Here is a 12695-nt window from a genome sequence, read left to right as displayed (position 1 = left end):
TCCGGGGGTTACGTCACATCCAAGGCTTCATCAGATCCAGGGCTCCATAAGATCCCGGGCTTCATCAGATCTTCATCAGATACGGAGCTTCATCAGATCAGGGCTTCATCAGATCTGGGGCTCCATCAGATCCCAGGCTACATCAGATCTTCATCAGATACGGAGCTTCATCAGATCAGGGCTTCATCAGATCAGGGCTTCATCGGATCTGGGGCTTCATCAGATCTGGGGCTTCATCAGATCAGGGCTTCATCAGATCTGGGGCTTCATCAGCTACAGGGCTCCATTAGATCTGGAGCTTTATCAGATCCAGGGCTGCATCAGATCCGGGGCTTCAACAGATCTGGGGCTCAATTAGATCTGGAGCTTCATTAGATCCAGAGCTTTGTCAGATCCGAGGCTCTGTCAGATATGGAGCTACAGATCCGGGGCTCCATCAGATCCGGGGCTCAGTCAGATCTGGGGCTTCATCAGATCCAGGGCTCTGTCAGATCCAGGGCTTCAACAGATCTGGGACTTCATCAGATCCAGGGCTCTATCAGATCCAGGGCTTCATCAGATCTGGGGCTTTATCAAATCCGGGGCTCGGCTCATAGAGCTTACATTCTAAAGGGAGGAGGGGTGGTACAAAAGGTAATAGCTGCAGAGAATTTGATGGGAAGTGGCTCTGGGACAGTGATGGGGGTGGATCGGGAACAGTGATGGGTGTGGCTCGGGGACAGTGATGGGTGTGGCTCAGGGACAGCGATGAGGGAGGCTCGGGGACAGTGATGGGGGTGGCTCGGGGACAGTTGTTAGGTGGGTGTGGGATTGGCTTCCCTGAATAAATGAGTTTTCAGGGATCTCCTAAAGGTGGGTAGGATAGGGGCTGATCGGACATACTGGGGCAGGGAGTTCCAGAGGATGGGAGAAGCTCTGGAGAAGTCCTGAAGGCGAGCATGGGAGGAGGTAACAAGGGAGTAGAGAGTAGGAGGTCCTGGGAGGAGTGGTGGGGACGATTTGGGCGATATCTGTAGATGAGGTTGGTGATGTAGATGGGGGCATTGTTGTGAATGGCCTGGTATGTTGTGGTTAGATCTGGGGGTTCATCAAATCCAGGGCTCTATCAGATCCGGGGCTCTATCAGATCCGGGGCTCTATCAGATCCGGGGCTCTATCAGATCCGGGGCTCTATCAGATCCGGGGCTCCGTAAGACTTGGGCCTTCTTCAGATACAATCAGATCCTGGGCTTCGTTAGTTCCGGGGCTTCGTCATATCTGGGGCTTTATCAGATCCGGGGTTCCATTAGATCCGGGGGTTCCTGTACACAACGCCTTCTGCCTTACACAAATAACGAATAACCCTAAAAGGGTCCCTTTTACTGATTCTGTTTATTGGATGTGTGTGGCAGGGTTGGGATTTCTCGGTCAATGTTTCTCCACCTGGAACTGTCAGGATATTCTGAGTCCTCACAATTTGACGCTGATGAGCATGGAAGAGTGCTGCACACACCCCTGGGGTCACAGCTGGGAGAACGTCACCTCCGAATCCTGCTTCAGCTGCTCCTATGTGCCACCAACAGGTGAGTGACCAGTACTGACCACACAGAACTGACCGCTCTCTGACCATGCATCATCCCAAGACTGACCACTCTGACCATGCATCATCCCAAGACTGACCACTCTCTGACCACACAGAACTGACCGCTCTCTGACCACGCATCATCCCAAGACTGACCGCTCTCTGACCACAAAGCATCCCGGGACTGACCACAAAGCATCCCAGGACTGACCACTCTCTGACCACAAAGCATCCCGGGACTGACCACAAAGCATCCCGGGACTGACCAACCTCTGATCAAACATCATCCCAGGACTGACCACTCTCTGACCACAAAGCATCCTGGGACTGACCAACCTCTGATCAAACATCATCCCAAGACTGACCACTCTCTGACCACAAAGCATCCCGGGACTGACCACTCTCTGACCACAAAGCATCCCGGGACTGACCACTCTCTGACCACAAAGCATCCCAAGACTGACCACTCTGACCACGCATCATCCCAAGACTGACCACTCTCTGACCACACAGAACTGACCGCTCTCTGACCACGCATCATCCCAAGACTGACCGCTCTCTGACCACAAAGCATCCCGGGACTGACCACAAAGCATCCCAGGACTGACCACTCTCTGACCACAAAGCATCCCGGGACTGACCACAAAGCATCCCGGGACTGACCAACCTCTGATCAAACATCATCCCAGGACTGACCACTCTCTGACCACAAAGCATCCTGGGACTGACCAACCTCTGATCAAACATCATCCCAAGACTGACCACTCTCTGACCACAAAGCATCCCGGGACTGACCACTCTCTGACCACAAAGCATCCCGGGACTGACCACTCTCTGACCACAAAGCATCCCGGGACTGACCACTCTCTGACCACAAAGCATCTCGGGACTGACCAACCTCTGATCAAACATCATCCCAGGACTGACCACTCTCTGACCACAAAGCTCCCCGGGACTGACCACTCTCTGACCACAAAGCATCCCAAGACTGACCACTCTCTGACCACACATAGTATGGTGAGTGTTGGGTAATAAAGTGTGAGTAGAATGTGGCCATTCCCTGACTCTGTATCTCTCCTTCTACTGACAGATGTGGCAGCACCATTCCTGATGAAGCCGTACCTCTCTGCCGCCCTCCTGGGGGGTCCTCCGCAGACCAGGAGGCTTTTTGCCACCTGTGTGACGTGGGGCGGCTTCCACTATCGCTCCTTTGATGGGAAACACTTCAACTTCCATGGGAACTGCGTCTATAACTTGGCGTCCTCCATCGACGGCAACTGGGCCATCTTCATCTCCGGAGAGCCGTGCCCCGATCCCGGACTATGCCACAAGGTGACCCACAGACTGGAGGGGTCATGGTTACAGAGGGGATTGTGTCACTGCAGTAATACATGTACCTACCTGTAGATGATACGGGGGAGGAGGGACAATGCATGACTTCAGTACCTACCTGTAGATGATACGGGGGAGGAGGGACAATGCGTGACTTCAGTAATACATGTACCTACCTGTAGATGATATGAGGGTAGGGCTGTCTTAATGCGTGGGCACCCCTGGGCATGGGGGCCCCATTAAAATCTTGCATTACATCATACTTGCAAACTGTCCCGGATTTGATGGGACAGTCACGCTTTTTATTAAGCTGTCCCGGGATGGCCGTGCTCTGTGTAGCTTCCTGGAACCTGTACCGTGCCCTCCTGATCCCAGTATTGTGCCCTTCTGCCTCCCCCCATACAGTGCCCTCCTGATCCCAGTATAGTGCCCTTCTGTCTCCCCCCCCTGTACCGTACCCTCCTGATCCCAGTATTGTGCCCTTCTGCCTCCCCCCCAGTACAGTGCCCTCCTGATCCCAGTATTGTGCCCCTCTGCCTCCCCCCGTACAGTGCCCTCCTGATCCCAGTATAGTGCCCTTCTGTCTCCCCCCCCTGTACCGTACCCTCCTGATCCCAGTATTGTGCCCTTCTGCCTCCCCCCCAGTACAGTGCCCTCCTGATCCCAGTATTGTGCCCTTCTGCCTCCCCCCGTACAGTGCCCTCCTGATCCCAGTATTGTGCCCTTCTGCCTCCCCCCCTGTACCGTACCCTTCTGATCCCAGTATTGTGCCCTTCTGCCTCCCCCCCTGTACCGTACCCTCCTGATCCCAGTATTGTGCCCTTCTGCCTCCCCCCCTGTACCGTACCCTTCTGATCCCAGTATTGTGCCCTAATGCCTCCCCCCTGTATTGAGCCCTTCTGTCTCCCCCGTACCGTGCCCTCCTGATCCCAGTATTGTGCCCTTCTGCCCCCCCCTGTACATGCCCTCCTGATCCCAGTATTGTGCCCTTCTGCATCCCCCCCAGTACCGTACCCTCCTGATCCCAGTATTGTGCCCTTCTGCCTCCCCCCATGTACCGTACCCTCCTGATCCCAGTATTGTGCCCTTCTGCCTCCCCCCATACAGTGCCCTCCTGATCCCAGTATTGTGCCCTTCTGCCTCCCCCCATGTACCGTACCCTCCTGATCCCAGTATTGTGCCCTTCTGCCTCCCCCCGTACAGTGCCCTCCTGATCCCAGTATAGTGCCCTTCTGTCTCCCCCCCCTGTACCGTACCCTCCTGATCCCAGTATAGTGCCCTTCTGTCTCCCACCCCTGTACCGTACCCTTCTGATCCAAGTATTGTGCCCTTCTGCCTCCTCCCCAGTACAGTGCCCTCCTGATCCCAGTATTGTGCCCTTCTGCCTCCCCCCTGTATTGCGCCCTTCTGTCTCCCCCGTACCGTGCCCTCCTGATCCCAGTATTGTGCCCTTCTGCCTCCCCCCCTGTACTGTGCCCTCCTGATCCTAGTATTGTGCCCTTCTGCCTCCCCCCCCTGTACTGTGCCCTCCCGATCCCAGTATTGTGCCCTTCTGTCTCCCCCGTACCGTGCCCTCCTAATCCCAGTATTGTGCCCTTCTGCCCCCCCCTGTACATGCCCTCCTGATCCCAGTATTGTGCCCTTCTGCCTCCCCCCCTGTACCGTACCCTTCTGATCCCAGTATTGTGCCCTAATGCCTCCCCCCTGTATTGAGCCCTTCTGTCTCCCCCGTACCGTGCTCTCCTGATCCCAGTATTGTGCCCTTCTGCCTCCCCCCTGTATTGCACCCTTCTGTCTCCCCCGTACCGTGCCCTCCTGATCCCAGTATTGTGCCCTTCTGCCTCCCCCCAGTACCATGCCCTCCTGATCCCAGTATTGTGCCCTTCTGCCTCCCCCCAGTACCATGCCCTCCTGATCCCAGTATTGTGCCCTTCTGCCTCCCCCCAGTACCATGCCCTCCTGATCCCAGTATTGTGCCCTTCTGCCTCCCCCCAGTACCATGCCCTCCTGATCCCAATATTGTGCCCATCTGCCTCCCCCCTGTACCATGCCCTCCTGATCCCAGTATTGTGCCCTTCTGCCTCCCCCCAGTACCATGCCCTCCTGATCCCAGTATTGTGCCCTTCTGCCTCCCCCCAGTACCATGCCCTCCTGATCCCAGGATTGTGCCCTTCTGCCTCCCCACAGTACCATGCCCTCCTGATCCCAGTATTGTGCCCCTCTGCCTCCCCCCTGTACCGTGCCCTCCTGATCCCAGTATTGTGCCCCTCTGCCTCCCCCCTGTACCGTGCCCTCCTGATCCCAGTATTGTGCCCTTCTGCCTCCCCCCCTGTACTGTGCCCTCCTGATCCCAGTGATGTGCCCTTCTTCCTCCCCCCTGTACTATGCCCTCCTGATCCCAGTATTGTGCCCTTCTGCCTCCCCCCGTACTGTGCCCTCCTGATCCCAGTAGTGTGCCCTTCTGCCTCCCCCCATACTGTGCCCTCCTGATCCCAGTATTGTGCCCTTCTGCCTCCCCCCGTACTGTGCCCTCCTGATCCCAGTAGTGTGCCCTTCTGCCTCCCCCCATACTGTGCCCTCCTGATCCCCGTATTGTGCCCTTCTGCCCCCCCCTGTACCATGCCCTCCTGATCCCAGTTTTGTGCCCTTCTGCCCCCCCCTGTACCGTGCCCTCCTGATCCCAGTATTGTGCCCCTCTGCCCCCCCCTGTACCGTGCCCTCCTGATCCCAGTACTGTGCCCTTCTGCCCCCCCATACTGTGCCCTCCTAATCCCAGTATTGTGCCCTTCTGCCCCCCCCTTGTACCGTACCCTCCTGATCCCAGTATTGTGCCCTTCTGCCCCGCCCCCCTGTACTGTGACCTTGTGTTAATTAGTCTTTCACTTATGGCATGTTTAATTGTCTAAAATCTATTTTATTGAACGTACTAATAAATATATCTTTAATTCTATCGACTATTTATACTTTTTTTTGGAAGTAGGTGCGTAAATTGGGGCAGGCTGGTAAGGGCCCCACTGCATTACTTTGCCCTGGGGCCCATGATGCCTGTATGAGGGGGGTACACTGTGGTAGGTGGTAGGTGTGCAGTAGTATTGGGGACCTCTCATGCTTGATGTGTGTTCTTTTCCCCTCAGACTCTCCGGATGATATTGGGGTTGGAGCAGGTCGTGGTGAAGGGGCGCTCGGTGACGGTTAATGACATTGTTATACCGGATGGAGACCCCCATCTGCAGAATGGTGAGTGACGCTCAGCTGGTCATGTGATCGGTCATGTGATCGGAGGTGGCTCTGTGTGGTCAGCTTGTCAGGCATGTGGTCTGGTGCAGACATGTGCAATTCGTTTAGTTCCAAATTCGTTTTTTAACTAATTTTGACAAATTAATTAATTCAGAAATTTTCTAATTTGCAAATATTTCAATTTCCGAATTTTCAGATTTTCGGATTCCCGAAATTTAGATTTTTCAAATTTCCGAATTTTCGAATTTCTGAAATTTATAGGTAGATTCAGGTAGAATGGTGTAAACTTGCGGCAGCGTAGCTTAGCGTGTTTAAGCTACGCCGCCGTAAGTTAGCGAGGCAGGTACATGATTCTCAAAGTACTTGCCTGCTAAGTTACGGCGGCGTAGCCTAAAGCAGGCGTGCGTAAGAGCGCCTAATTCAAATTTGTCTGAGGGGGCGTGTTTAATGGTAATGAGGCTTGACCCGACGTGATTGCCGTTCTTTTTCAACTGCGCATGCGCCGGGCACCTACATTTCCCAGTGTGCATTGCGGCTAAGTACGCCGCACGGGCCTATTGAGTTCGACGTGGACGTAAACGACGTAAATCCCTATTCACGGACGACTTGCGCAAACGACGTAAAAATTTCGAATTTCGAAGCGGGAACGGCGGCCATACTTTAACATTGGAATAACTTTAGGCCTGATAATGCCTTACGGAAACGGCATAAATGTACTGCGGCGGATGGGCGTACGTTCGCGAATCGGCGTATCTACTAATTTACATATTCTACGCCGACCGCAATGGAAGCGCCACCTAGCGGCTAGCCTCAATATTGCAACCTAAGATAGGACGGCGCAACTTAAACATAAGTCGGCGTAGATTCTGAGTTAGGCCGGCTTATCTACTGATAAGCCGGCCTAACTCTTTCTGAATCTACCTATAAAGGGGCAGATTCACGTAGAGATACTCCGGTGTATTATCTCCTGATATCTCCTGATCCCCCATCGTATCTCTGACTTACACTGGTCCTATCTATGCGCCTCATTCATAGAATCACATACACATAGATAGGGCTGAGATCCGACAGTGTCACACTGTGTTACACTGTCGGATCTTTTTTTTTATTTAAAAATGGCGCCGGGGGCGTTCCCGCTGATTTACACTGAATAATATGTAAATCAGCGAGATACGCGAAATTCACGAACGTACGCGGACCCGACGCTGTGTTCTTACGTCGTTTCCGTAGCGCGGTACCCGTCGTATACTTACCCTTTCTAAAAGCAGGGGTAAGTATTGTTAAGTATGGCCGTCGTTCCCGCGTCGAATTTGAAATTTCCTACGTCGTTTGCGTACGCCGATTCACGAACACGCGCGTCGCAAGTCCCGCTCACGTCGCAACCACTGACGTCCTATTGACGTCAGTGGGAGCAATGCACGCCGGGAAATTCCCCGGACGGCACATGCGTATTTAAATCGGCGCGGGAGCGCGCCTGATTTAAATAGTACACTCCCCCAGCCGCGGAATTTGAATTCCGCCGGGGGAGTTAGGATCCGCCGTCACAAGTTTGGAGGTAAGTGTGTTGTGAATTTGACACTTTCCTCACAAACTTGCGAGGGCGGATCTTAAATCACATAGGTTACACGGATCTAAAGATCCGCTAACCTTTGTGAATCTGGCCCTAGAATTTTTGGGCCAGATTCACGTAGCTCAGCGGATCTATAGATCCGCTCGATCTACGTGATTTAAGATCCGCTCCCGCAAGTTTGAGAGGAAAGTGGCTAATTCACAAACCACTTACCTCCAAACTTGCGGCGGCAGATCCTAAATCCCCCGGCGGAATTCAAATTCCGCGGCTAGGGGGAGTGTACTATTTAAATCAGGCGCGTACCCGCGCCGATTTAAATGCGCATGCCCCGTCAGTGAAATTTCCCGGCGTGCATTGCTTCTACTGACGTCGCTAGGACGTCAGTGGTTTCGACGCTTACGTAAACGACGTCCGTCCGTATTCGAGAACGACTTACGCAAATTTGACGCGGGAATGCCGGCTATACTTAACATTGGCTGCGCCTGATAAAAGAAGGGGTAAGTATACGCTGGGAAAGCCGCTACGGAAACGTCGTAAGAAGACTGCGTCGGGTACGCATACGTTCGTGAATTTGCGTATCTCGCTGATTTACATATTATTTATCGTAAATCAGCGGGAACGCCCCCGGCGCCATTTTTAAATGGAAAAAAAGATCCGACAGTGTAACACAGTGTAACACTGTCAGATCTTAGCCCTATCTATGCGTATCTGATTCTATGAACCAGGCGCATAGATAGGACCAGTGTAAGTCAGAGATACGATGGGGGATCAGGAGATATCAGGAGATATCAGGAGATATCTCTTTGTGAATCTGGCCCCTAGAATTCCTGAAATTGCAAAATTTCGGAAATTCTGAATTTCGGAAAATTCTGAATTTCGGAAATTCGGAATTTCGGAAATGTGCAATTTCGGAAATTGAAAATTCGAAAATCTAAATTTTTGAAAATATAAAATACGAAAATGGTAAATTTGGAAAATTGGATTTTCAAATTTCCGAATTTTAAAATTTTCGCATTCCAGATTTTCTAATTTCTGAAAAAAAAAGCAAAAAAACGAATGAAACGAAAAAAAAAAAAAACGAAATTTTCGGCAGTGCACATGTCTAGTCTGGTGCCACCAATACCCAAGGAGCGTTCAGCACCCCAATATATATAGAAAGAGGACCACATGTCCTTCAGAATTGAGGGGTGCTTTGAGAGGGGTCCCCTGTCACATGCATGGTTTTATATGATCAGGGAGATCTGGGTTTTCAGAACCATCATTGCCAATTTAGGGCTAGATTCACATAGAACCGCGTATCTTTGCGGCGGCGTAACGTATCCGATTTACGTTACGCCTCCGCAACTTAGACGGGCAAGTGCTGTATTCTCAAAGCACTTGCTCCGTAAGTTGCGGCGGCGTAGCGTAAATCGGCCGGCGTAAGCCCGCCTAATTCAAATTTGGATCAGGGGGGCGTGTTTTATGTAAATGTACGGTGATTGACGATTGTACTGTGATTGACGTTTTTCCCGAACGGCGCATGCGCCGTCCGTGGAATTTTCCAGTGTGCATTGCTCCAAAGTACGCCGCAAGGACGTCATTGGTTTCGACGTGAACGTAAATGACGTCCAGCCCCATTCACTGACGACTTACGCAAACGACGTAACTTTTTCAAATTTCGACGCGGGAACGACGGCCATACTTAACATTGGTACGCCGCACTTACGCCACCATATAGCAGGGGTAACTATACGCCGGGAAAAGCCTAACGTAAATGGCGTAACTTTACTGCGTCGGCCGGGCGTACGTTCGTGAATTCGCATATCTAGCTAATTTGCATACTCAACGTGGAATTCGACGTAAGCGCCACCTAGCGGCCAGCGTAAATATGCAGTTACGATATGACGGTGTAACACAGTTACGCCAGTCGGATCTACGGGAAATCTATGCGTAACTGATTCTAAGAATCAGGCGCATAGATACGACCGTGCAACTCAGAAATACGACGGCGTATCTGGAGATACGCCGTCGTATCTCATTTGAGAATCTGCCCCTTATAGATTTAATGTAACGATGTCCTTTGAGCTCGTTCACCAGGCATGGGGTCCACCGTCTACTTCCCCCAATAGGATTGGGGTCTTACATGAGCCTCACCCTGACAGAACTTCCTGGGCACCAGGGAGGGCAGCAATCAACCTGGCACCATTTCTTTGGGAGGGAGATCCTCTTTTTAGGAGAACTCTCCTTCCCCAATGAGAAAAGTTAGTTACCTGTCACCTGTAATGCCGCGTACACACGACCGTTTTTCGGGTTCTAAAAAATGAAGGGCCAGATTCATGAAAAATTGTGGCGGCGTAACGTATCCCCTTTACGTTACTCCGCCGTAAGTTTTCGTCGTAAGTGCTTGATTCACAAAGCACTTACGTGTTAACTTGCGGCGGCGTAACGTAAATCTGTCCGGCGCAAGCCCGCCTAATTCAAATGGGGCGTGTGTCATTTAAATTAGGCGCGCTCCCGCGCCGAACGTTCTGCGCGTGCTCCGTGTGAAGATTTCCCGCCGTGCTTTCCGCGAAATTACGGCGCCCCAACGTATTTTTTGAACGGCGACGTGCATTACGTCGTTTAATATTCCCGGACGTCTTACGCAAAAAAAAAAAAAAATTTGACGCGGGAACGACGGCCATACTTTAACATGGCTGGTCTAAATGTAAGCCATGAAAAAGCAGGCTTATGTTTGCGACGGGAAAAACCGACTAGCGACGACGTAAGAGAATGCGACGAACACGCGTACCTTCGTGGATCGCCGTATACAGCTAATTTGCATACCCGACTCTGGAAAACGACGCGAACTCCACCCAGCGGCCGCCGGAAAATTACACCTACGATCCGAAGGCGTACGAAGCCGTAGGCCTGTCGGATCTATGCCAAAAGCCGTCGTATCTTTGTTTGAGGATTCCAAATCAAGATGCGACGCGGCAAATTTGAAAATACGCCGGCGTATCAGTAGATACGCCGGCGTATTACTGCTGTGAATCTGGCCCGAGGTTTTTAAGGGTCTAGAAAAAACAACGTTTTTTTCAACCCGATCATTAAAACAGCGTTGCCCACACACGATCGTGAAAAAAAAAATGCTCTAGCAAAGCGCGGTGACGTACAACACGTACGACGGCACTATAAAGGGGCGGTTCCATGCGGATGGCGCCACCCTTGGGGCTGCTTTTAGCTGATTCCGTGTTAGTAAAAGACGATTCGCGCTTTTCTGTCTGTTACAGTGTGATGAATGTGCGATCTCCATTACCAACGCTAGTTTTACCAGAACGAGCGCTCCCGTCTCATAACTTGCTTCTGAGCATGTGTGTTTTTTTCACGTTGTTAAAGCCCCCACACGACCATTTTTTACGACGGAAAAAACGACAACGTTAAAAACGACGTGAAAAATCAGAGCACGTTCAAAATTTTTAATGCCCATTTTTTACCCTGTGAAAAATGCTCTGAAGCCCACACACCGTCGTTTTTAATGACATTAAAAAAAAAACGTAATTTTTTAGAACCTGAAAAACGGTCGTGTGTACGCGGCATCAGTCATTGGCACCACATCCCTTTTTATGGTAAAGATATATAGGTAGATTCAGTAAGAGTTAGGCCGGCTTATCAGTAGAATCTACACCGACTCTTAAACAACGCTTAAACATATCTAAGATAAGATATATAATATATAAGATATAACTTCAGATATTCGAATGCCATTCATTTCAGCAACATTCGATCTACCGAGCTTCACCTAAGGAAGAGATGGACGCCCTTCTGTGTGGAGAAGCTCCTATGATGGTGAACGCTCCGCCATCATTCACAGAGCTTCGATTTTTTCACTCAGGTCCAGGCTGACCTCATGATGTCATGTAGATAACATCAGCATTGCCAAAGCTTTATTCTTCTAGACAATAAACACAGAAAGTCCACCCAGAGCCTCCCCACTGACGCATTTCACTCAAAGATGTCTACAAATATGCCATGTAGGGTGAAACGCATCAAAGTGAGGAGGGTCTGGAGGACCTGCTGTGTTGTTGAGGCCTCAATGGAACAATAAAGCTTCATCCATGGTGATGTCATCGGGGGGGGGGGGGGCAGTCTCCTTTTGGGGAGCAGGTATGAGCTCCATTTGGCCGGTTCCTCCAGGCTGGGGAAGACTGTGGACCCGGGAGCGCTGGTTTTCCGGAGTACATCATATTGTCTTCTTTCCATCAGGAATTAATATCCTCTGGCTGGGCGATTTCATCTTCGTAGAAAGTGGTCTTGGGGTGCGGGTGAAGTTTGATGGCGGAAACAATGTCTACGTGACGGTGACGTCTGACCTCCAGCACAGGACCAACGGGCTCTGTGGAATCTACAATGACAATACGGAAGGTAAGGCTCTGTAGGGGGCGCTGTGCTCTCTGGACACTTATTGTACTATCACTCTGTAGACATTATTCCTCACTTGTGTGTAATGCGATTCTGTGGTCAGATCCTCCCCTACATCTTCCAATCACTATTTATTTCCCAAAAGATGGGTATGTGATACTGGTCCGGCATGGTGGAGATCAGTACTCTGTATACCAATCCTATACTGGTAGTGTCTCCATATACTGGTCCGGCATGGTGGAGATCAGTACTCCGTATACCAATCATATACTGATAGTGTCTCCATATACTGGTCCGGCATGGTGGACTATCAGTACTCTGTATACCAATCATATACTGATAGTGTCTCCATATACTGGTCCGGCATGGTGGACTATCAGTACTCTGTATACCAATCATATACTGGTAGTGTCTCCATATACTGGTCCGGCATGGTGGAGATCAATACTCTGTATACCAATCATATACTGGTAGTGTCTCCATATACTGGTCCGGCACTGGTGGAGATCAGTGTTCTGTATACCAATCATATACTGATAGTGGCTCCATATACTGGTCCGGCATGGTGGAGATCAGTACTCCGTATACCAATCATATACTGATAGTGTCTCCATA

General features: G+C 51.1%; 1 protein-coding gene across 1 annotated transcript in view; it reads left to right on the top strand.

Moving 5' to 3' along the window:
- The window catches only part of LOC120941395 (SCO-spondin-like), a 210291-nt gene that overhangs the window by 846 nt on the left and 196750 nt on the right, over positions 1-12695 (top strand). The window contains exons 4-7 of the mRNA XM_040354735.1: positions 1392-1562; positions 2652-2893; positions 6028-6130; positions 11925-12083. Of these exons, the coding sequence (XP_040210669.1) occupies positions 1392-1562; positions 2652-2893; positions 6028-6130; positions 11925-12083 (675 nt within the window). The remainder of the gene's footprint in view (positions 1-1391; positions 1563-2651; positions 2894-6027; positions 6131-11924; positions 12084-12695) is intronic.

The sequence above is a fragment of the Rana temporaria genome, chromosome 5 (assembly GCF_905171775.1).
Source record: "Rana temporaria chromosome 5, aRanTem1.1, whole genome shotgun sequence".
NCBI lineage: Eukaryota > Metazoa > Chordata > Amphibia > Anura > Ranidae > Rana > Rana temporaria.
Note: the sequence above shows the minus strand (reverse complement) of the source record. Positions and strands in the feature narration are given on the sequence as shown.